A 23,482-nucleotide genomic window follows, 5' to 3' on the forward strand; every position below is an offset into this window, starting at 1 on the left:
GGTTTTGGCTCTTACACAACTGTCAAGTACAATACCAAAAGTTCTTAGATGAAGTCCAAACAAGTCCAAAGCAGGTAAACAAGACTAACACATGCCTTTAAGATGTAACTGTCAGTTACATCTTAAAGGCATGTGTTAGTCTCGTTTACATCCTCTGGACTGCCGTAACAGATGTGATATGTTAGCGGTCTGAGAACTTTTAGCATTGTTCTTTATAATGGTATAAAAGCCGAAATCTACACAGTACAGAAGGTAAATACAGTAATACACAATAAAATGGCGGTTTATTCGATCAAAACATACTGCATGGCTGTGGCTCAACACCATCAAAATCGGAGATGTAGTCATAAACAATAGCAGCTACGTTCAAAAATAACCAGCGGTCAAAAACAAAACAAAAAAACTGAAGTTCAAATTTTTATAGGCACTGAAATCAGGCTAAAGCCGAAAATTTGTCCAGCCGAAATTTTGGCAAAACATCTAGCCGTGTTCAGAAAGGATGGACATAATAGTGTTGGTGATGGAGTGTTTATTGCTTTCGAAAGTAATCTGTCTTGCAGTGAAATCGAAGTAGATACTTCCTGTGAGTTAGTAAGGGTAAAGGTTATACTTGATAAGCGAAATCAATTACTAATTTGTTCCTTCTACCGACTCAGATGATATAGTTACTGAACATTTAAAGAAAACTTGAATCATTTAGAATAAGTACTCCACTCATATAGGTACAGTTGATGGTGACTTCAATCTACCCTCAAAATGCTGGCGGAAATACGTCTTTAAAACCAGAGGTAGGAATAAAACTTCGTTAGAAATTGTTCTGATTGCTTTCTCAGAAAATTATTTTGAACATTTAGTTCAGGAGTCCACTTGAAGTTTAAATGGTTGCGAAAACACAGTTGGTCTCTTAGCAACAAATAATTGTGAGCAAATAGGGATAATTATGACGGAATACCGACTACAAGGTTGTTGTAGCGAGACTGAACACATTAACATCCAAACCTACCAAAGGTAAACGCAAAATACAGTTATTAAAGAAGTCAGATAAAAATTCGATTGAGGTCTTCCTAAGAGATAGTCGCCACTCCTTCCAATATGAATATGTAAGCGTAGACCAGATGCGGTTTAAATTCAAAGAATTAGTATCGACTGCTATTAAGAGACAAATACCAAATAAATCAATAAGAGATGGTATTGATCCCACATCGTACGCAAAACAGGTGAGAACACTGTTACAGAAGCAACGACCAAAGGACGCCAAATTTAGAAGGATGTAAATCCCTCAAGTTTGGTGTAATTATACAAAAGCTCGATATGTAGCGCGAAATTCAGTGCGAGATGCGTTTAATACTTTCCACAATAAAACTCTGTCCCGAAATCTAGCAGAAAACTCAAAGAGACTCCGGTAGTTTGAAAAGTACCCCAATGTAAAGACACAATCAATACCTTCACCGCTCGACAATAATGGAGATATTACTGATGACAGTGCCACTAATGTGCAGTTGCTAAATACGATTTTCCGAAATTACTTCACCAAAGAATCCGAATCAAAAACAACTGCAAACATGAGTAACTCAGAAATAGATATCCTCAGTGTAGTAATGTAGCTTAAATCACTTAATAAAGGGAAGGCCACCGGTTCTGACTGTACACCAACCAGGTCCCTTGCAGATTGTGCTGATGCTACAACACCTTATGTAGCAGTCAAATACAACCGATCGCTCGTTCAGAGATCCGTAAACATATCGCTAACGCCGACATGCAGTAGACTTTTGGAACTTACACTGTGTTCGAATATTGAGTTACCTCGAAGAAAACGATTTATTGATGAGCAGCACAAACGTATTCAGGAAATACTGATCTTGTGAAACTCAACTACCTGTTTATTTTCACGAGGTAATGAGTGCTATCAATAGGGTATATCAAAGTGATTCCGTATCTTTAGATTTGTAGAAGGTTTTTGACACCGTACCTCGCAAGTGACTTTTAATCAAATTGTGTGCCTTTGGACTATCGTCTCAGTTATGCGACTAGATTCGTGATTTCCTGTCAGAAAGGCCACAATTCGTAGTAATTGAGTCATCGAGTAAAACAGAAATAATACCTGGCCTTCCACAACTAAGTGTTATGGGACCTCTGCTGTTCGTAAACTACATAAACAATTTAGGGGATAATCTGAGTAGCATTCTTAGAGTGTTTGCAGATGATGCTGTCATTTAACGTCTTATAAAGTATCAGATGATCAAAACGGATTTCAAAACGATTTAGACAAGATATCGGTATGGTACGAAAAGTGGCAATTCGCTCTAAATAATGAAAAGTGTGAAGTCATCCACATGAGTACCAAAACGAATCCGCTAATTTTCTGTTATACCATAAATCGCATGAATCTAAAGGCCATAAATTCAACAAAATTCTTAGGGATTACAATTACAAGTAACTTAAGCTGGAACGATCACATACGTAAAGTTGTGGGTAAAGCAAAGCAGAGACCGCGATTTATTGCCAGAACACTAAGAAAATACAACAGGTCTGCTAAAGAGATTGCTACGCTAGTCTTGTACGTCCTCTTCTGCAGTATTGCTGTAAGTTTTGGGATCCTCATAAGACAGGAAAAAGTTCAAATAATGGTATCTCATTTTGTACTTTACCGAAATAGGGGACAGAGTGCCACAGATGTTGGGTGACTATCATTACACCAAAGGCGTCTTCCGTTTGGGCAGCAGCTTCTTATGAAATATCAATCACCCACTTTCTCCTCAGATTGTGATAATATTTCGTTGGCGCCCACCTAAATATGGAGGAACGATCAGCATAGTAACATAAGAGAAATCATAGCTCTCTGTTAGAGAGTTGAACGGTAAAGAAATAGCTTGAAGATGATTCAGTGAACCCTCTGATAGGTAAATAATTGTGAATCGCAGTGTAATCATGTAGATGTAAATGTGAAGTTTTTCCATGGAATTTTTATTTATTGGTTCAGGTTATTTAGTTTATTGTTCAGAAGAGATTAAGTAGAGTTAACAGTTCACATGGCTTCTAAAGTTAGTTTTACCACTCCTTTACCATTTGCAGTAAATTTCATGGCAAAGAAACTCTTTTATAAAGGATAATTTTTGTAAAAATCACTGTAGTGATACACCTTACTAAACCTTAAATAACTTTCATTTATGTAGAGAACTCAGAATTTTCACATATTTTGATTATATTTATCGCTGCATCACAAAAAGTAGAACACAGTCCCTTAAAACTGAAGCATGATCTGTTCAGAGTAATGACACGTCCCTGCATTTCGCTTCGCAAGGCTTCTTCTTTCCCGTTTAGCTCAGCCGCTGCGGCGTTTCATATTTTATGTTCCTCACTACGAGGTGCATTAAGTTACCGCTGACATAGGTAAGCCATTAAAATTTGTTCGGGCCAGCTACAGCGCAGTCGAAGTAGCAAGATCGTTTATTGTTAGCTGTTGCTTTTCAGAATTCATTACCATAACAGGCTGATTGAATTTCAGTTCAGATTTCATTTCAAATTCAGACAGTTTTATTTTTCACAGTGCAAAGTGACATTTCTCACAGTGCAAACTGACATTCACGGGTGTAGTACTCATTTGTTGGAAATTTATTCAGTCAGACTGCGTTCGTTAATTAATAGGGGAGTAATCTATTGTTTCAGAATTCTTTAGGTTAATTTATGTATCATTTTTTACTGTTATATTGTGTGTCAGAAGTGCAAGTCACGTGCTATGGTGTCACGCATTTTAGCACTACATTACACAAGAAAGAATTCAATAGTGTCGGTTATTTAGTTTATAAAGTTGCCTTTCTAATTAATTTGTTCAAGTCAGTTAAAATACTGTCACATACTTACACCTTTCCAGATTTTGTGACCCATTTCATCAGGTATCGTTCTCGTTATGATGCCACTAGCATTGTTCAGCATTACAACACAGACAAAGACGAGTACAGCGAATAGCAGTCAGCACATGCAAGTTCAGTACACAAGATTAAACATTGAAAAGTAACGCTGTTTATTGATAAAGCCTTGGCACCTGTGATGGCCGCTTTACGGCGTGATATCCACCGGTAGAAAGGCATCGTCACTGTACAAAGCAACTGAAGAAAGGATCGACTAGAGCCTTCTCGACTACACGTCTGCGGTCCTTTTGTTGCCCATCCCGTAACTCGGGATGATATTCTATTCAAGAAGGCCAAAAATCTGAGCACAAATTTCTCACTACTCGGTTGGCAAGCACGGTCACCATAACTCTCGCACACCCAGCACGAGTAGAAAATGGCGAGACAATCCTCTGCAGTCAAAACTTCCGTCCTGAGAGGCCGTGATCGATGTATAAAACTGCTTCCGGACTTTTCATCTCCATCTGGGGGAATCGTCTTTCGAGGCTTGAGGGGCTCTCGCATTTATAAATCGCGTAGAGGGCACCACCAAACGTCACGCGATGCCGACTCTGCGACTATCTCTGGATGGCGTCACTATTCTCTATTTAAAATAATCGAATCCCATTCTGTTGGCGCAAAGTCGACATCCACCGTCAGAAAGCAGTTTTATACATTGACTACAACCTCTCAGCCCGGGAGCTTTAACTGAAGAAGACGCCGGCTGTGAAAGCCTATATTGTATGAAGATGAGAGAATATCAACAATGCTGGTGACATCCTCTAACCAGTTCTTAGGACCAGTGGAGTACAAAATCGACATTAAATGTTGTTAAGAAATTTTCAATGAATCACAGACTGTCTTCTTTTCCTACAACTATTTATATGTGAACAGTCCACGTTAAATCGACACGAACTGTTATTACTAGGTACTTTTCGGTTGTTACTATTTCCAATGAATTGTAACTAACAGTCTATTCGCACAGTAATGGACCTCTTTGCTATTTATGAGTAACATGTTACATTAATTCCAGTGTCAACTATTAGTGCGTGAGTCAGCCATCCTTCCTCTGCAGGAGTTGCCGCATTACGGTCTTCTGGTGTTGCAGGTTTTCTAGAGACAATGTTATAGGCCTTCTGCAGCCTGAAGAAGCTTCCGACTATACCTACTAGATGATTTAAATATTTTATAAAAAATGTCCGTAGAACTCTCCTGCCGGACGTGGTGGTCTAGCGGTTCTAGGAGCTCAGTCCGGAACCGCGGGATTGCTACGGTCGCAGGTTCGAATCCTGCCTCGGGCATGGATGTGTGTGATGTCCTTAGGTTAGTTAGTTTTAAGTAGTTCTAAGTTCTAGGGGACTGATGACCACAGATGTTAAGTCCCATAGTGCTCAGAGCCATTAGAACCATTTCTTTACTGTCCTCTGTTTGTTCTACAACCTTCCATACTCACTCCCTTTCTGTAGTTTTCTGAGACGCTCTAACCTAAACAACCACCTAGTCACATCCATACAACCGCCGTACTTGTGTCCTATACGCACCACGTGCCTTAGTTCTGTGATCAGCACAGCCGGCTACTCCAGGCGGGATAACTGCATAGAGTATTCAATATTAGGGTGATTCTGACTATCTACTGATCTGCTTCCAATCTCCTAAGTTGACTTGGTCTTGTGTCGACATTCGTGCTATTAACAGCACTAATCTGTACCGGTTGTTCTTCTGCTGTATTCTCCAGCACAAACACCAGTCGGCCCGCCACAACAGGACTCCCGTCTTGACTTGCCCGATCTTCTGACAATCTGCAGCCCTGGCGGTCGGGAGAGGGAGCGTCCTCTCGGTCACAAGGGTCGGTCTGAATTCAAGTGTCCAGCATTTACACCCTTCGTGCTCGGACTTCTGCGACTATTCTCAAGAACTGCCTAAACCTTGGGCCCTTTCCGCATCCCTTCTCCTTTCGCACTGGGGTTTTCTGTTTGGCATCCTGTGTACTGTTGTGTAACCTCTGCTCCGACATCCTGTACGTGGGGCAGTTCCTCCCAGTGGCGTTACATGTCTTTTTGCCTCCCTTCGTACAGGGAATACAGATTCCAGGTTTGGTGCAGTTCTTCTTTATATCGTCTTCCGCTGCACGCCTGGACCAAACCGGATTCCGATCACAGTACTTATGTATGTAATCCAGGTCTCCACAATTGTGGCAATGAGGCATCACCAAATAGTCCCGTAATTTATGGCATGGAAATCAATGTATATTTTGCACATAGCCGTAAGCTTTCTCCACATTTTCCCTGAAACTTCAGTAGCGTTGTGTACAACGTCTTGCTCTCTAGGTCCGGTTTTGAAGCTCAACTGGAATGCATTCTTAAGATCTTCAGTGCTCATATCGTCAAAATTCTGCGACCTTATAGTTTCACATAACTCATTTTGATCCAATGTGAGTGGAATGTCATACATTATAACGAGGGGATTCTTCTTTTTCAGTGCTTTGCATTTAACAGCTCTACAAAGTTTTTGGTAATTTAGTATTTTGTTTTTATTTTATTGTGTTTCAACGACTACTATATCACATTTTTTGTTACTTTGACTTTGTTGAACCTTATTTTCTCCTCAGCAGGGTTTATCGTTGTCGTAAATATTTCCTGAACCGTTTTCGTATCTTGACAGGGCAAGGGTCTCAAGAAAGCCGTGTCCGGTCTTTGTGATACCTTAACTATCATTTCTTTGGTCGTCTGAGGATTGGGTGCCGCTTGAGTGGCCACACCTGCCCATGGTTTGATTGTCTGCTTGCGCAGCCTTTCGTTTTCTTTCTCAGTCTCCTCAACTCGTCCCTCGAGCTTTGCGTGACCAATAGCCCAAGGGGTGAGTTCATTTCGCAGGCTGGCTTACCTTACAATTTCTTAAATTGGAGTCCAGGTACTATGTTATCCTGGCATGTCTCTCAGTGACACTCTCCTCAGTCTGCCCGAGGCCCCCTTGTGGGGAGGGAGCAGAAAGCTTAGATGCCCTTCCAGCCGCACACGAATCGCTTGTCTCTTCGTCAGCCATGTTGAAATTAGACAAGCGAAAAAGATTGGGAACCCGTCTCTTGCCCCGGACCGGCTCCGCTGGCATTGGGGGGGGGGAGGGGGGGGGGGGTAAGAAGTGCAGCTCGCCCCTAGGCCAAGGCAACTCCTGAGCTGCCGGGTTCAGCACGTTATTGCCAACATACTGGTCCCCTCGGTGGCCCCATCACGAACTATTTCACTCAGCGCTCATCGGAAAGTACATCCCGCACCCCAGAGAAGAGGATGCACTACTCGTCCTCTGCCGCCTGCTAGCCTGAGCTTTCACCCCTCGGCCAAGGACGCACTCCTACTCAGGTGCTGTTCCGGTCATTCAGCATCAACGCGTTTGCACGATATCAGATTGGAACACCATAAGGACTGTGTTTTGGTGTGAATAACTGTGTCACGTCGCTCAGTGAACAGAAACTGATTCACGAGTGCCACTGTGTAGTGCGTCGTATTAACCAAAAGATACTACACCGTTAATACGTCAATGTCGAGGGGTTTCTGGTCGTGCACACTCAGGAACTGCAACACCACGAGACCAACCTACCGATGACGGCTCCGACATTGCAGGAGTCGTCGTCTGAAACGGATCTGGAGGTATTATTTTCAGTGCAGAATCGTCGCCACAGTATCAACAACACTTGTGCGATACAGGGTGTTGGAAAATTCCCGTTCGAAACTTCTAGGACTTATAGAGGGAAGTAATTACGTAATATTATATGACCGGACGCGTCAACAAACGACTCTACAGAGCATCAGTTACAGGCGCCTGTGCCTGTAAATATTTGTATATACAGGGTGATTTAGCTTTCAAGGATGATGGAGGAAGATAAATGTATCAATGTGAGATAAAGTTCCACTTTTCGGGAACGAAAGAGTCGAAATTTATAAGCAAAAACCGGTGTGATATCTCTGACAGTCGAATAGTTGTACCGGTACTGTTGTTGTTAAAAATGCAGGGTACACAACTTTCAGATGAAGAAAAAAGTGTGTAGTAGACGTGAGCTGTATAATGCATATCTTCTTCAGTGGAGGAGATGTGTTCCACACCAGCGAAGATGAGAAATTCTCATAGCCCCTCAGATATGCAGTCTAGAGCCCACGTTTACTAGACTTTTTTTTGTTTTGGACCTTACTACCACGTCTGACAGTTGCTTATCGTACATTCTTAGCAACAACGGTACCGGTGCATCTACTGCACTGTAAGAGGTATCAGAATGATTTTCGCTTGTAGCTTTCTACTCATTCAGTTCCGAACCACGGAACCTCACCTCAAATTGATACATTTATTCGTCTCCACCATCCTGGAAAGTTTGTAAAATCTTCATAGAAACCGTTTACATTTAGTCTTCAGCGCCTATAACTTCTACGTTGCAGGACATGGGTTCGTAGTCAAAATATTATGTACTCCCTTCATTATATAGCTTCTAGATGTTTGTAACAGGAACTTCCGAACAACCTGCATATGCTGCACCACACAATTAAATGGATGTCTTTTCGAATTGTCTTGCATTCCGACGCAGATGCCTGAAATTTGGCTCCAATGTGCTTCCTCTGTAATGGTGCAAAAACGAAATGCGTCACCCTCTGGCACAATGACGCTTCAAACAGCGGCGTGTCGACACATGCGAAAATAAGGACAGAGCTTGGAGATTCATGTGAATTGCAGATGGACTAATAATGTCACATTGCACCAAATTTCGGCACGATTCTGCCCAACGGCACTGGTAATGTGTCACACGACGGGAATTTCGTCGTACTCCCTCTTATCCATATTTCACCCCTCCTGCTGACGTTTACGCGATAGAGATGAGAGTAGCGATTCCCAGTGTAGAAGACACGCTGTTTCTTATCGGTGGGCGAGAAAAATGTTTCAGACGCATTGCCGCTCCCAAAAGACACGAAGAGGCCTCAGGAGGTGACATAAAGGACGTCAATGGAACGACCATTTTTCATGGGACGGTGATTCCCACACAATGTGCAGTCAGAAACGACACTTCACTGTGCCATTATTTTTGACACGGCTGACGCTTTCCTCCCCTTCCCCCCAACCCAGATGATTCTAGCATTGACCGAGGATATCGTGAACCTGCAAAGTCATTTAGCGTGACCGCTTCCTTTTGGACTGTATTGCGACCACCGTTGTCTAAATTTTTCATCCATATGGACAACCTCACAGAACTCAGTTGCCGCATGTCATGCTGAAAGAGGTGGGTATTTCTCCAATACCGTGGCTAGTGCGTCGTACAGATGTGATCCCTTTTGAACATACCTTTAACTCACTACACAAAGTATTGCGAGGAAATTAGTAACTTCTGACGTGTTCAAAAGCAGAAGAATGCGGTTCTGGAGACGTGGACTGCGGCCTATAAGAACTGTAGAGCACAAGGGATTATTTTTAGGAAATGTGGTGCGAAATTGTGATTTAGTGTGTCTCAGTGCGTGATGCGCCAGCCTCACGGCAGACAGCGGACGAAGGCTAGCCGGCGCAGGTGACACAGTTTTGCAACGAGCGTCGGTATGTGTGTACATGTGTGGCAGCCATCAACAGCCAGAATGGAGCATTAGCAGAATTACGCAAGCACGGTCCGCATGTGGCGCGGTTGCGTCAACCAACTCATTGAGAACATTCTAATAAACACGGCGTCACTATTTAAGGGCATCAGAGGTGGGTGTCGGCATCGGTTCGACCGATTGGGCGTTCGGTCTCTGTTACGTTGTCGTCATCAGTGACGCTGTCCCTGAGGACCGGCCGGTGGAAGGCGTTGTCCGCTGCTGCACCGGCGACTCCCAGCGCCGTCATGAGCCACCACGTCTGCAGGGGGCGAGATGGGCCAGGCCTCATGCTGCTAACCTCCTACCACCTGTATAGCCACTGACTGAGCCCAGCGTCGCGTTCCTTGGGCTGCGTGCATCAGCGCGTCTCCACCACGACACGAGTGGTGGGGCTGAGCTACCGGAAAACATATTGGAAGAACCAACAATAAAGAGGAAGATTCCTAAAAACAGCCACCTTCTTCAACCCAGCCACGCCCTACAACCCAGCTATGTCACCTGCTCCGGTCATCCTATTACAGAACACTACAACATTTTTACAAAGTAGTATGACGTGTCATGATGACCAAGCAGTGTTTTATTGGACAGGAGATTTTGTTGCGTAACCTTTTCAGACTTACTTCACGGGTGGAAAATTAATGTCTACCTTTATGCTAATAAAGAAACGAGTTACTGACCATCTGATACATCTCAGTATATTACACTACATTAATTTTGTCGAAATCAACTGAAAGCCAATATTTACATCACGACTGACAAGTCATATGGGAACTGTTATAGCTAGTGATGACTCGCAAACAGAGAATTTCGACTTTAAGATTGCAGTGAAAAGTATGAGAAACTTCAGTGAATAACAAAAATCATTGGAACTTACCTTAGGTGTGTACACATTGAGGTACAGGCAGTCCTCGTCTCCTTGGTACTGGTTATCCAAAAATACGTTAATCTGAGGCGCCACGTTTGGATCAACTGTTGCATTTCGTATCCCACTCCATTTCTCTGGTGGTTCGGGAGACTGAAAAATGAAAACAAGTACATGAAATCTATTGTCAGTTTCGAAATGGACGATCACCCGCTGTATAATGGATTGACGACTATGAAAATTTGTGCCGGACCGGGACTCGAATCCCAGATTTGCTGCTTATCGCGAGCCGTCGCCCTACCATTTGGCTACCCGTGGATGACTCACGGTCAGATCAAAACCTTCATACGTCATTACCCGAGCGTCTACGATATGTACTCTTATATTCCCGTACAGGGGAGACATTTTACTTGAAAGTCGCTTTCCCTGTGTCAGTGGATAAATACCACACTGCAGTGCCTTTGTAATTCCGAATTACGATGCAATGTTAGTTTGGACATGCTTTACATAAATTCTCGTACAGGGAAGATGTTTTAATACCGAAATTCGCTTGCCAGGTGTCGGCCAATTGCCCTTTTATGTGCAAATCTGGGGTGCCATCCCAATACTACAGAGCCTCGGCAATACTGACGATTTGAGAAGGGGGAAACAGGCTGAAGTCGTGAATTGAAGTTGGACTATGGTAACCCGTGCAGTTGTTTTGCTCGTATTGCTGAACATTTTGGGCATATCCCATCGAGAGGTCAGTTTGTGAACAGAATCTGTACCGGAAACACTTTTGCAAATATGGACGGCTTTAGAGGCAGTATAGCTCAACATATCGCTGGGGGACTTCCAACGGCTTGCTGAGTCCACGCCATGTGGTTGCAGCTCCAAACCAGGCAAAAGGAGGTCCGACACGATATTAGGAAGTACCTCATGACTTTTGTCACTACATTGTACACGTGTTTAATAATTTTATTCAAATCCATCATGTCAGTCAGGAAATACTACAGCTAGTATTCAACTTAGTTTAGGCACTGTGTTGACAACACAATTTCGTATTAAGGTTGCAATCATTTTCTTATCTTATTTAACTTGTTTATTTGTTATTTATTAGTGCATCAATATACTGGACTTGGCGTGTGTCTGGCAGAACCAGTCATAGAGAGCTTGGGCATTATGGAAAGAATCGCAGTGGCGGAAGACCGACCCAATGAGTGTAGCGGCAACCTTGTCGTCAGCGTGTTGTATCCGAAATTTTACATTGTACCTTCTTAGTAGTATTTTTCGATGTCTGAACTCTTTGAGCGTTTGATAACTTAAGTACTATGAGCACTTTCTTATTATTTAACCGTCACAAAATCGCGGAGAAAGAGTTTTATCACTTATTGGCTGCCTTTACTTGGCGCTAGGCAACCACAGTAAAATACAAAGGCGCGGGGTAGCCGCGCGGTCTAAAGGCGCCTTGCCACTTTTCGCGTGGCTGCCCCCGTCGGAGGTTCGAGTACTCCCTCGGGCATGGGTGTGTGTGTTGTCCTTAACGTAAGTCAGTTTAAGTTAGCTTAAGCAGTGTGTAAGCTTAGGGACCGATGACCTCAGCAGCTTGATCCCATAGGATCTGACCACAAATTTCCTGTTACCTAAAATATAGACTTTTAAAAAATGAAACGATTACCAAAATTGCAAGCGTCAGGTAGAAGGACGTCTATTTACAGTCACGAGGAAACGATAAAAACACATCGTACACTTCTGTGTTATCCGACATGTGAACCGATAAGATACAGCGAGAATACATGACAGGTTCACAGCACGAGACGGCATTATCTCTATAAAGTAAGTAGCGAGGAGAATTTAATTACATTTGGTAGGCAAGTAATTATATTCTGCTGAAACCTGCCTGAAGAGACGTCCTTTGTGGTCACTTGTGCCTGTGTTGTGCTCCAAAGTGCACTTCTATCATTACGCTGAGAGACTGTTCACTTCCCTGAACAATGCCGAACGACTTGCTACATGTAATTTTTAGTTAAATTAGAAAAATTCAATCAAGAGATGAGAAATATTGCTTGTTCCTAGATAACGAATGCTGAAACGGAATTACACGTAGAATATCTAGCAGGTAGGAAATGGAAATGATCGTATGGCACCAGTGGCCGGGAGTTCGCAGACGGGAAGTTCGGCCGCCAAGTGCTGGTGTTACTGAGTGCGATGGCACATTGGGCGACTTGGCGCGTCGACAATGGGGATGAAATGGTGATGAGGACAGCACAACAGCCAGTCCCTGAGGGGAGAAAATCTCCCACCCCAGCCGTGAATTGAACCCGGGTCCCCGTGCTTGGAATTCCAACGCGCTGACCATTCAGCTAATGGAGCGGATATCCTGCAGGTAAAGAAGCGTTAATGACAGAAAACTAGAATAATTGCTTTAACAAGCTAGTATTTGAATTCGGTAATTTTTTTCCTTTCTCAGCGTTAGCAAAACGAACAATATCCTTCTAAGAACCGGTTGAAGTAATAACAGTGATGTTCTCCAACCATGTTATGGCATAACAACATCACTTTTGTCTTTCTGATTATTTGCTGAGAGAACAACTATTCACTACTGGTGGTATACGAAAAATACTTTTTAAGATAATAACAGATCTGCGAACTAAATCGAAAAACAGTGAAACCTACAAGGTATGCCTCCGAAGAACCTCAGTAACATCCAGGCTCAGTCAGGAAACTGAAGTCAACTCCACGAAGAGATTGTAATGACATTTGCGAATGTTTCGTTGCCTTCTTTTTGAAGACTGGTTTATCATGTGCATATTAACTGTAACCAATATCGAACTGAACCTGCTTACTGTGTTCAAGAGTTTGACTCCCTCCGCAATTCCCCCCCTACCCTCCCCGCTCACCCCATGAAACACACATATCCCGCCATTATCTAACTGAAAATTCCTTATGGTTCAGGATGCCTCCTGTGCCGTAAATATAATTTTTCCCCAAACTGGTGTAGTACCTCCTCATTACTTGTTCTACGAGGAGCGTTCGATAAGTAACGTAATACAACTTTTCCGGAAATCTAGTTGATTCTAATCTGGATTTCAGTGCGCCATATTATTCCCCAATCTTCTGGTAACAAAACCATGCCGAGTGGTGAAGCCGCGTGGTTTGAGGAGCCATGTACGGTTTGCGCGACCCCTCCCGTCGGAGGTTCAAATCCTCCCTTGGGCATGGATGTGTGTGTTGTTCGTAGCATAAGTTAAAGTGTTGTGAAAGTCTTGTGAGCGATGACCTCAGCAGTTTTGTCCCTTAGGAATTCACACAAACTTGAACATTTTTTACAAAACCCTATTTTCCATCATAGCCTCCGTTCAACGCGATGGCCTTATGCAATTCTAGTCGGAGAGCCATGGTATCATTGCATGGTATCACTCTACTGGACGACGTCGGAGCCAGCGTCTTGCTGCATCAATAACCTCCCAGACATCCAGGAATTGCTTTCCTTGGATGTACCACAGAGAAGGAAGTCGGCAGCTGACATCTGACATATACAGGTTGTAGGTAGGATTAGAAAGAACAGTCCAATGAAGATCCGTGAGCATCTCTCGGGTGCGTTGACTTGTGTGAGGCCTTCCATTGTCATGAAGAAGGAGAACTTCGTTTGCATTTTTATGACGACACGCTGAAATAATTTCTCCAGTTTCCTAAGGGTATCACGGTACATTTCCGATTTTTTTCGTTGCATCATGAGGGCCGACATCAAACAGAATAACCCCTTCAGGGTTCCAGACGGCTGTCGCCATGGCCTGCGGCGTTGAACTTTTCTTCGGAGGAGAGCTGATGTGTCGCCACTCCAAGTATTGCCGTTTTGTTTCCGATTCGAAGTGATGAACCCATGTTTCATCGCCTTCGACTAAGTTCGATAAAAGTATGTCACCTTAAGCCTCGAGACGTGGAAGAAATTCTGCTCAGATGGTTCTTTGTTGCTCTTTATGGCGGCGAGGAGCCTAGCCGGAACACAACTACTGAGTACCGTAACTGGTGGACTAGGGCGTCAACGCTGCCAGTAGGGACGTCCAGCTGTGTAGCAAGGTGTTCCGTCCATCGCCTAGAACGAGAGAGTGCGCAAGTTCCAGTTGTGTGCGGCCGAATGGCACGCTACAGACAGGCTTGCGTGATCTTAGTATGATGATGACAGACACCTCGACGAACAAGACACCGTGCTGTTGTTCGCTGGCAGGTCTCCGCAGGCATTCTCCTAGCGCCTATCAATATCTGTGATGATCTGGTTTTCCGCAAAAAGAAACTCAGTGATTGCTTGGATCGCACCTCCGTTACGCCATTTTGAAGGCATCTACACCTACATCTACATTTATACTCCGCAAGCCACCCAACGGTGTGTGGCGGAGGGCACTTTACGTGCCACTGTCATTACTTCCCTTTCCAGTCACGTATGGTTCGCGGGAAGAAAGACTGTCGGAAAGCTTCCGTGCGTGCTCGAATCTCTCTAATTTTACATTCGTGATCTCCTCGGGAGGTATAAGTAGGGGGAAGCAATATATTCGATACCTCATCCAGAAACGCACCCTCTCGAAACCTGGACAGCAAGCTACACCGCGATGCAGAGCGCCTCTCTTGCAGAGTCTGCCACCTGAGTTTGTTAAACATCTCCGAAACGCTATCACGGTTACCAAATAACCCTGTGACGAAACGCGCCGCTCCTCTTTGGATCTTCTCTATCTCCTCTATCCGATCTGGTACGGATGCCACACTGATGAGCAATACTCAAGTATAGGTCGAACGAGTGTTTTGTAAGCCACCTCCTTTGTTGATGGACTACATTTTCTAAGGACTCTCCCAATGAATCTCAACCTGGTACCCGCCTTACCAACAATTAATTTTATATGATCGTTCCACTTCAAATCGTTCCGCACGCACACTCCCAGATATTTTACAGAAGTAACTGCTACCAGTGTTTGTTCCGCTATCATATAATCGTACAATAAAGGATCCTCCTTTCTATGTATTTGCAATACATTACATTTGTCTTTGTTAAGGGTCAGTTGCCACTCCCTGCACCAAGTGCCTATCCGCTGCAGGTCTTCCTGCATTTCGCTACAATTTTCTAATGCTGCAACTTCACTGTATACTGCAGCATCATCCGCGAAAAGCCGCACGAAACTTCCGACACTATCTACTAGGTCATTTACATATATTGTGAAAAGCAATTGTCCCAAAACACTCCCCTGTGGCACGCCAGAGGTTACTTTAACGTCTGTAGGCGTCTCTCCATTGAGAACATGCTGTATTCTGTTTGCCAAAAACTCTTCAATCCAGCCACACAGCTCGTCTGATATTCGATAGGCTCTTTATCAGGCGACAGTGCGGAACGCCTTCCGGAAGTCAAGGAAAGTAGCATCTTCCTGGGAGCCTGTATCTAAAATGTTCTGGGTCTCATGAACAAATAAAGTTAGTTGGGTCTCACACGATCGCTGTTTCCGGAATCCATGTTGATTCCTACAGAGTAGATTCTGGGTTTCCAGAAACGACATGATACGTCAGCAAAAAACATGTTCTAAAATTCTACAACAGATCGACGTCAGAGATATAGGTCTGTAGTTTTGCACATCTTCTCGACGATCCTTCTGGAAGACTGGGACTACCTGTGCTCTTTTCCAATCATTTGGAACCTTCCGTTCCTCTAGAGACTTGCGGTACATGGCTGTTAGAAGGGGGGCAAGTTCTTTCGCGTACTCTGTGTAGAATCGAATTGGTATCCCGTCAGTTCCAGTGGACTTTCCTCTGTTGAGTGATTCCAGTTGCTTTTCTATTCCTTGGACACTTATTTCGATGTCAGCCATTTTTCGTTTGTGCGAGGATTTAGAGAAGGAACTGCAGTGCGGTCTTCCTCTGTGAAAGAGCTTTGGAAAAAGGTGTTTAGCATTTCAGCTTTACGTGTGTCATCCTCTGTTTCAATGCCATCATCATCCCAGAGTGTCTGGATATGCTGTTTCGAGACACTTACTGATTGAACGTAACATCAGAAGAAGGCAGCGTGTAGCATCACCACCTGTCGGACCTCCATCAAAGTACAATGAGTGAAGCAATAATACTCGGCGACGACACATAAAAAATTTCACGTTTTTTCAACTAACACTGGTGGAGAAAAAAAAGTATTGTTTTACTTATTGAAAGCCCCTAGCAGATGTCCATCTGTTTTTCAACATTATGTTGTTGCACCACATTTTACGATGTCACATAAAATATTTCACATTTTTTCAACTGACACTGTTGGAGAAAAAAAAGTATTCTGTTACTTATTGAAAGCCCCTAGCAGATGTCCATCTATTTTTCGAGATTATGCTGTTGCACCACATTTCAAAAATTTGGATTCTTTTCATGAGTTCCGTACAAAGCCGCACTTCATACAAATACCTTCAGAAAAGACTACCAGATTCTTCTATTTGTGTTCAATGTTAACACATTCTCCTTTTTCAGAAACACATTTCTAGCTACAGTCAGTCTGCATTTGATATCCTCTCAACTTCGACGGTCTTCCGTTATTTTGCTGTCCTTACGGCCAAATCTATCGACTTCTTTTACTGTCTCATTTCCTACCTAATTTCTTCGGCATCATCCGGTTTAATTAGACTAAATTCCATTACCTTGTTTTACTTGCGTTGATGCTCGTTTTACAATCTCATTTCAAATCATTATCCATTCCACTGAACAGTTTTCTCAGTACCTTGCCGTATCTGACTGAATTGCAGTGCCATCATCAAAGTGCAAAGCATTTCTTTCTTCTCCCCTAAGTCTAACCACCTTCCTAAGTTTCTGCTTGCTGAATATATAAATTAATAACATGAGGGAGAGGGTACAACCCTATAGGTTCCCTGATTCTCTTTCACGACCTTCTGTACTTGTAGTCAGTGTCTGGTCTCTGTACAATGTTGTAGATAAGTTTTCACTCACTGTAGTTTCCCCTTGCTACCTGCAGAGTTTCAGAAATTATCACAGCTAACATCGTCAAAAGCGTGTCCTAAACCTACAATTGCTACAATCGTAGATTTGTCTTCCTTCAACGTATTTTCTAAGAGAGGTCGTAAGGACAATATGACTTCAAGTGTTCCTGCATTTCATCAGAACCCAGACCGGATCTTCCCAAACGTCGGCTTCTACCAATTTCTCGATTATTCTGTGAATAATTTGTCATTTTTATGACCGATGACATTAAATTAGCGGTTCGGTAATTTTCACACCTGTTTGCTCCAACCTTGTTTTGACTTTGAACTATCAGATTCTGCTTGATATCTGAGGTTATTTCATCCCCTACTTCGCATACTGGATTCAACAGATTTGTCGTGGCTGGCTTTCTCAAAGCAGCTCAATGATTCTAAGGGTACCATTTACTTGCTTCGACTTGCATCTATCAGAACAGTATCATTTCTCCCGACTTGTTTTTCATTTACTTCCTCTTGTCTTTCTCTGATATTGACTTCAAATGTAATGAACTTTTGTACTTGGTTGGAAAGATATTTAAAAGTTGACCTTGGTGGGTAGAGGGAAAGAAGCAATTTTTCCCCTCCATACACCTCACACGGAAAGAAAAACTGTCTGAGTCCCCTGGCCATACGTGAGGCGATTTCGCGAGATGAGTGTTAAACGAATTGAGAAGATGTGAGACTCGTTTTCATGGTGGGTTAAGGAAATTTAAAGAAGAAAAATGCATTTCACAGCAAAATCAGAAAAGAAAAAATTTAAAAAAATGAAATGTTGTGTTACCGATTACGAAATAAGGTACAAAGATTGAGATAAAGAGAGAACTGGAGAATAAAGAGCGTAACATAGGGTATAAGTTTACTTTCCACCCTTTGGGCTTACAACAAAGACACCATCCTGTACACCTAACACAAATATCGAACTTATCTTCTTCTAGTGAATATGTGTAGCTCCGGTTGTTCGTGTTTACATAATAATAAACCAATTTTTAATAGAAGTGGTATGCTTGAAAACAGTGTTTTTGAATGTATATGGTCCACGTACCTAAAATTAAATATAGTGTTGTTTCCCACAATCTTTACCTGATAATACTGGAACAAACATAGGTTTCAAACATTTTTTACGAACATTGAAAACAGATAGAAACTCTACTCGACGCTCGACCTAATTCAGATACAAACTGCGATCTACAACCTGGGCCGTACTATCGTACTCTATGGCCCGCTACAAACTGCCAGTCTACCAATTCGAAGGAAACGACAGGCTCGCTTTCAGGTGAAGAGAAATTCCAATTCCTATCTGTCCACTCAGATTTTTTTCGATAGTTTTTCTGAAATGTTTCAGTTCATAGCCCGGCTAGTTCCTTTTCAAAGGATACAGCTGATGGCATGTCCCATACTTGTTCACTGTGGGTTTGCGTTTTCTGAGTATTTTTTAATGAAGCAAATGAGTTCCTTAAATTGCGATCATTAACTTTGTAGGCCATATAGAGGTTATTGTTTGTAATGAAAATCCGTGTCTGCTGACGCCGTCGATGCCCTCGTCTATGGGACCCTGGATCAGTACTTTCCTTCCTTCCGTAAAATGGTCGTTATCCTCCCCAATCGTTATCCACCCGGAACAGTGCACATCTCCTGTTTGCCAATCGCATATCGGACTGTAACTGTTTTCCATTTTCAATTTCATACAACACGAAGATTCATCTGAAGGACTTTCTGCGTAGAACTCTCGAGAGCTTGAAGGAGAAAAAAAATCTATCGAAACCTTACGGATAATAGTTGGATTGGATTTGGAACCTCAGTTTTCCCGTGTTTGTAGGAAGGTCTCTGTGAATCTTTAATAAAGTAATACATGCACTCGTTAATGGAAAGTTGAGGGTGTGAAGCATGTTTATATGTCTTATCTGGGAGAGTGTGAACGAAAAATCCAAGGATGTGAGTCCTAACCTCTATTCTGGAAACATAAAAGGTCTCTGGATGATGAACTTCAATGTAAATTCCAATACAGAACTAATCTGAGACTAAAATATTACTAGTACATTCTGTTGCTGAGAAAGGCATTGTTATTTGAAAAATTTATATCATATTTTTAGCGAAATAAATTTATTTATTGAATTCTTTCCCAACGGTTTTTTTTTTCTGAGCCGTCACTTTTCTTACTGGTTTGAACCGCCCCCGCCCCATGTATTCCTCACCTGCGCCAACCTCTTCATCTCACCGTAGCACTTGCAACCTACGTCCCCAATTATTTGCTGCATGTATTCGAATCTCTGTCTTCCTCTACAGATTTTATCCTTTACAGTTTCCTCTAATACCATGGAAGTTGTTCCATGACGTCTTAACATGTATCCTGTCATCGTGTCCATTCTCCTTGTCAGTGTTTTCCACATATTCTACATATTCCTTTCTGCGCAGAACCTCCTCATTCCTCGGTTTATCAGTCCACCTAATTTTCAACATTTGTCTGTAGTACCACATCTCAAATGCCTCGAATCCAGCACTTTAGCACCAAAATTTAGTTGATCACTGCGGCTTAGATTTTCCTGTACTCTCCTTTCTTCTTAGTCCACCTGCGTCAATAGCCTGTATCACGATTTTGAACCTCTAAACTGTCTTCTGGAACAGGACATGTCCTATACTGTTATCGGCGAATTACTGCCGCAAATGCTTTGTTTCATAGCCGTCTAACAACTTTCATTTTTTTTTCGTTTACCTTGTCTCTTTCTGGTTCACTATATATCGAATATCTACATCTTCTTTCGAGCCAGTTTTCAAAATTATCTGAAGAAATAGGATTAGCAGTAGGATTAAGAAAATGATGAAGTATTGGGAGGAGGAAAGACTTCGGCTGTTCGCTTTCCAAGCATCATAAAGTGTGTTCTCATTGTCGTTCTGGACAAAGAGCGGAAGGTTATCGATTAGCTATCATGTCGGTAAATGTAAACGAGAGGCGAGAAAAACAGTGAGAAGGAATAGAGATTTATCTTGTACGCAATTCGTGGGAAATAAGCCCTCTGTTGCCAATACACCTAGTCGTCTTTGCGTTAGACATCGTTCTTAGTGCTGAACTTAACATTGGCGAACTCAAATTTTATACAATATGACTGATCAGGGAACACTGAGTGATGGAAGGAAACCCTTGTTTACAGTGTATGAAGATTTAGAGATTGTTTTAGACAACGTTGACTAAAATATACTGTTGAGAATTCTGAAGGCAGGAAGGATAAAATACGAGAAGCGAAAGGTTATCTATAGCTTGTAGAGAATCCAGACTGCAGTTAAGAGAGTGGAAAGAAATGAATGGCAAGCATTCGTAAGTAGAGGAGTGATATGGGGCTGCAGCCTATCCCCGATGTTATTGAGTCCGTGTAGTGAACAAGTAGCCTAGGAAAGCAACGACAAATTTGAAGAGGGAGTTAAAGGTGAAGGGTAAGAAATGAAAAGTCTGAAGTTTGCTGACGGCTATGTAACTCTGTCAGAGAATGATAGAACCTGGAATATCAGTTGATCGGAATGGGTAGTGTCTTGAAAAGATGTAGCGAGATGAACATCAATAAAAGTAAAACAAGGCTAATAGAACGTACGTGAATCAAATCAGATGTTAAGGGATTTAGATTAGGAAATTCGACACTGTAAGTAGTATATGAGTTCTGATGTATGAACAGAAAAATAACTGAAGACAGCGGAAGTAGAAAGGATATAAAATAAACATTGTCAAAAGTGAGAAAATGATTCAGAAAAAGGCAAATTTGGTAACAGCAAACATAAATGTTGGAAAATTTCTAAGCAATAATTTGGTGGTTAGCTTTTACAGAAGTGAAACGCTGTTGATAAACTGCCACACAGTAAATAAATTACAGCTTTTGATACGTGGTGCTACAGGAGTGTGTTGCATGTTAAATGGGAAGGTAAGGTAAAGTTCCCGTCCTCGCCGTAGACGGGGTGGCGGCCCCGACGCATCGTCCCGACGCCATTGGAAGGGGCCTGTAGACAGCTCACCGCTCTCCTGTCGCTGTCGGGTTTCTTGACGTTGACACCGTTACTAATCGGTCAATTAGTTCCTAGACTGACCTAACGAAGTTGAGGGTACAAAGTGACAATCTTTCTAGCATGGAAAATTCACTGCCAATACCGAGAATCGAAAACGGGTTCCTTTGCAGAGTATGAAAACGCCCTGCTCTCTCAGCTACGGTGGTGGCGCAAGTTGGAAGAGCGGACAACTAATGAATAGGAACTGAATCGAGCTGATAAGGAAATAGATTTATGTCACAACTCGAGTAAGGTGATAGGACACATGCTGTAGCATCAATGAATCGTCAGTTTGATAACGGAGGAGAATGTTGTAGATGGAGTACTTGCTGCATACTAGAGTGAGCTGTAGAGGCCAAATATTTTATAAAACAAAAATTTGAATGTATTTCAGTAATAACTGAGATGAAGTGTTTGGAACGGGAAAACAAATAGTGGCGAGTCACTTGAAACCAGGGGAGAGATGACTCAAAAGATCAGTGCATTAACAGATTACTATAGCTTTACCAAACTACTCGATAGTAGTAAATCTATTTCTTAAGAGAGCTCACCTTGAACCTGAGAGGGCCGACAGGCGGCAGCGCGTACGGGATGGCCTGGAATGCGCTGTAGGGCCGGCCAGAGGGCGTCTTGGCCTTGCGGCCCCTGAGCGTGCCCTGCGGGATGGTCACCGTCACCGCGGCTCCTACTCGTGCCATGTCTCTCGGCGGTCTGACCCGGTGGTCAGCCTGCCGCGCCCAGTGTGGGTGAGATAGCGGGACACCGCTCCGTTATCAGTGAGGTGTCAATTCCTCGAAAGTTTCCGCTGGCGTGGAAAGTGCAAGGCATGCACGTCACTAGCTGACTCTCAGTTTAGTCATCCGTTTCAGCTTTAGTGTATCCGCCGCTGTTGATCTTCTTGTGACAGTAATCCACTTTCCGTATCTGATGAATTAAGACAGTGGATTTTACTAAATAAAAGTCTACGCTCATTAACGTTGTCAGTACTATGGTAGAACTACTGGCCCTTAAACTTGTAAAACACACAAACATTAGTATGGCATAAATTATGCTAAATGGGACAGCCCAATGATAAGCACTTCAGTAAAACACTACAAACTAGATAAAAGTGCTTCTGTCTACACACGGAAGATAAGGAAAGAATTAGATAATGAGCGTCTCACTCAGCAGTCGCTACTGAACATCTTTTGCTTGTGGGAAGATCGTGTTATGTAAACTGAAGAATTCCACTTTTCGGAATTAGACAGCTGCCGGATCATGGCCTTTCGAGAATCCATACAGAATCGAGGGATGTAGGAGGGCTACATTCAACGCTACGCAATTTCTCAGTCGCTCCATGTGACTAGTGCCAGAAAGGACAGTATCGTAGAGCCAGGGCGCATACAGGGGTTGTTACTTAGAAGAAGGTGTAATTAGATGAATGACGAACTTTAGTTAACGCAGGTCTATTCAGCACTTGCATATACAAGAGCGCCGAGTGAACTCCCTCCGGCTAGAACACATACAGTATATATACAGTTACAGAAGATTCCAATACAATGATTCTTGACATTTGTGGATACTTCTAGAATGTACTCGAAGCAAATGTAGAAAGTAAAATTTTACAGTGCAGATGGGTTGAGAACTCACGACCATCCATGCCACAGTCTAGTATCATAACCACTACACCATGGTGACTACTCCGCGAAGATCCTTCTGCGACTTTGCTCCCTCCTTAAGAGAACAGCGTCTCATTGTTGCGTCCTTCTAGTCCGCCCTGGCGGTGGTCTTCTGAGAACTTCTGAGAACTTCCTTATCCGCTACGCTCATCGTCACCTTTCCGCTTGTTGCCTGTCGCTAGAGCTTCGAATTTACACTTGGATGCAGGATCCTAATAGGGCTTCACTCGAAGGACGTGGACCGTATCTCTGATCTTTCGTCGTTTTATGTCGGGGTCGAAACCTTCAGTTTCATAAGTAACGTCAGAAAACTGTCTTACAACCTTATACGGTCCACAGTGGCGCCTGAGGAGCTTCTCAGAGAGACCAACCTTCCGAACAGCAATGAAGATCCAGACAGGTCCACCAGGCTGGTACACATCAGGGTGGTGGCTCGCGTCTTACCTTCAGCGATCGTTTTCTTCAACCTGCAGGGTGC

At 42.9% G+C, this 23,482-nt stretch overlaps 1 protein-coding gene across 1 annotated transcript in view; it reads right to left on the reverse strand.

Moving 5' to 3' along the window:
- The window catches only part of LOC124775525 (juvenile hormone esterase-like), a 156,194-nt gene extending 134,150 nt beyond the window's left edge, over positions 1–22,044 (reverse strand). Inside the window, exons 1-2 of the mRNA XM_047250357.1 lie at positions 21,898–22,044; positions 10,365–10,505 (exon numbers count right to left, since the gene is read on the reverse strand). Coding sequence (XP_047106313.1) covers positions 10,365–10,505; positions 21,898–22,044 — 288 coding nt within the window. The remainder of the gene's footprint in view (positions 1–10,364; positions 10,506–21,897) is intronic.
- Positions 22,045–23,482: the final 1,438 nt, after the last annotated feature.

Source organism: Schistocerca piceifrons, chromosome 2, assembly GCF_021461385.2.
Source record: "Schistocerca piceifrons isolate TAMUIC-IGC-003096 chromosome 2, iqSchPice1.1, whole genome shotgun sequence".
In the NCBI taxonomy this organism is placed as follows: Eukaryota; Metazoa; Arthropoda; class Insecta; order Orthoptera; family Acrididae; genus Schistocerca; species Schistocerca piceifrons.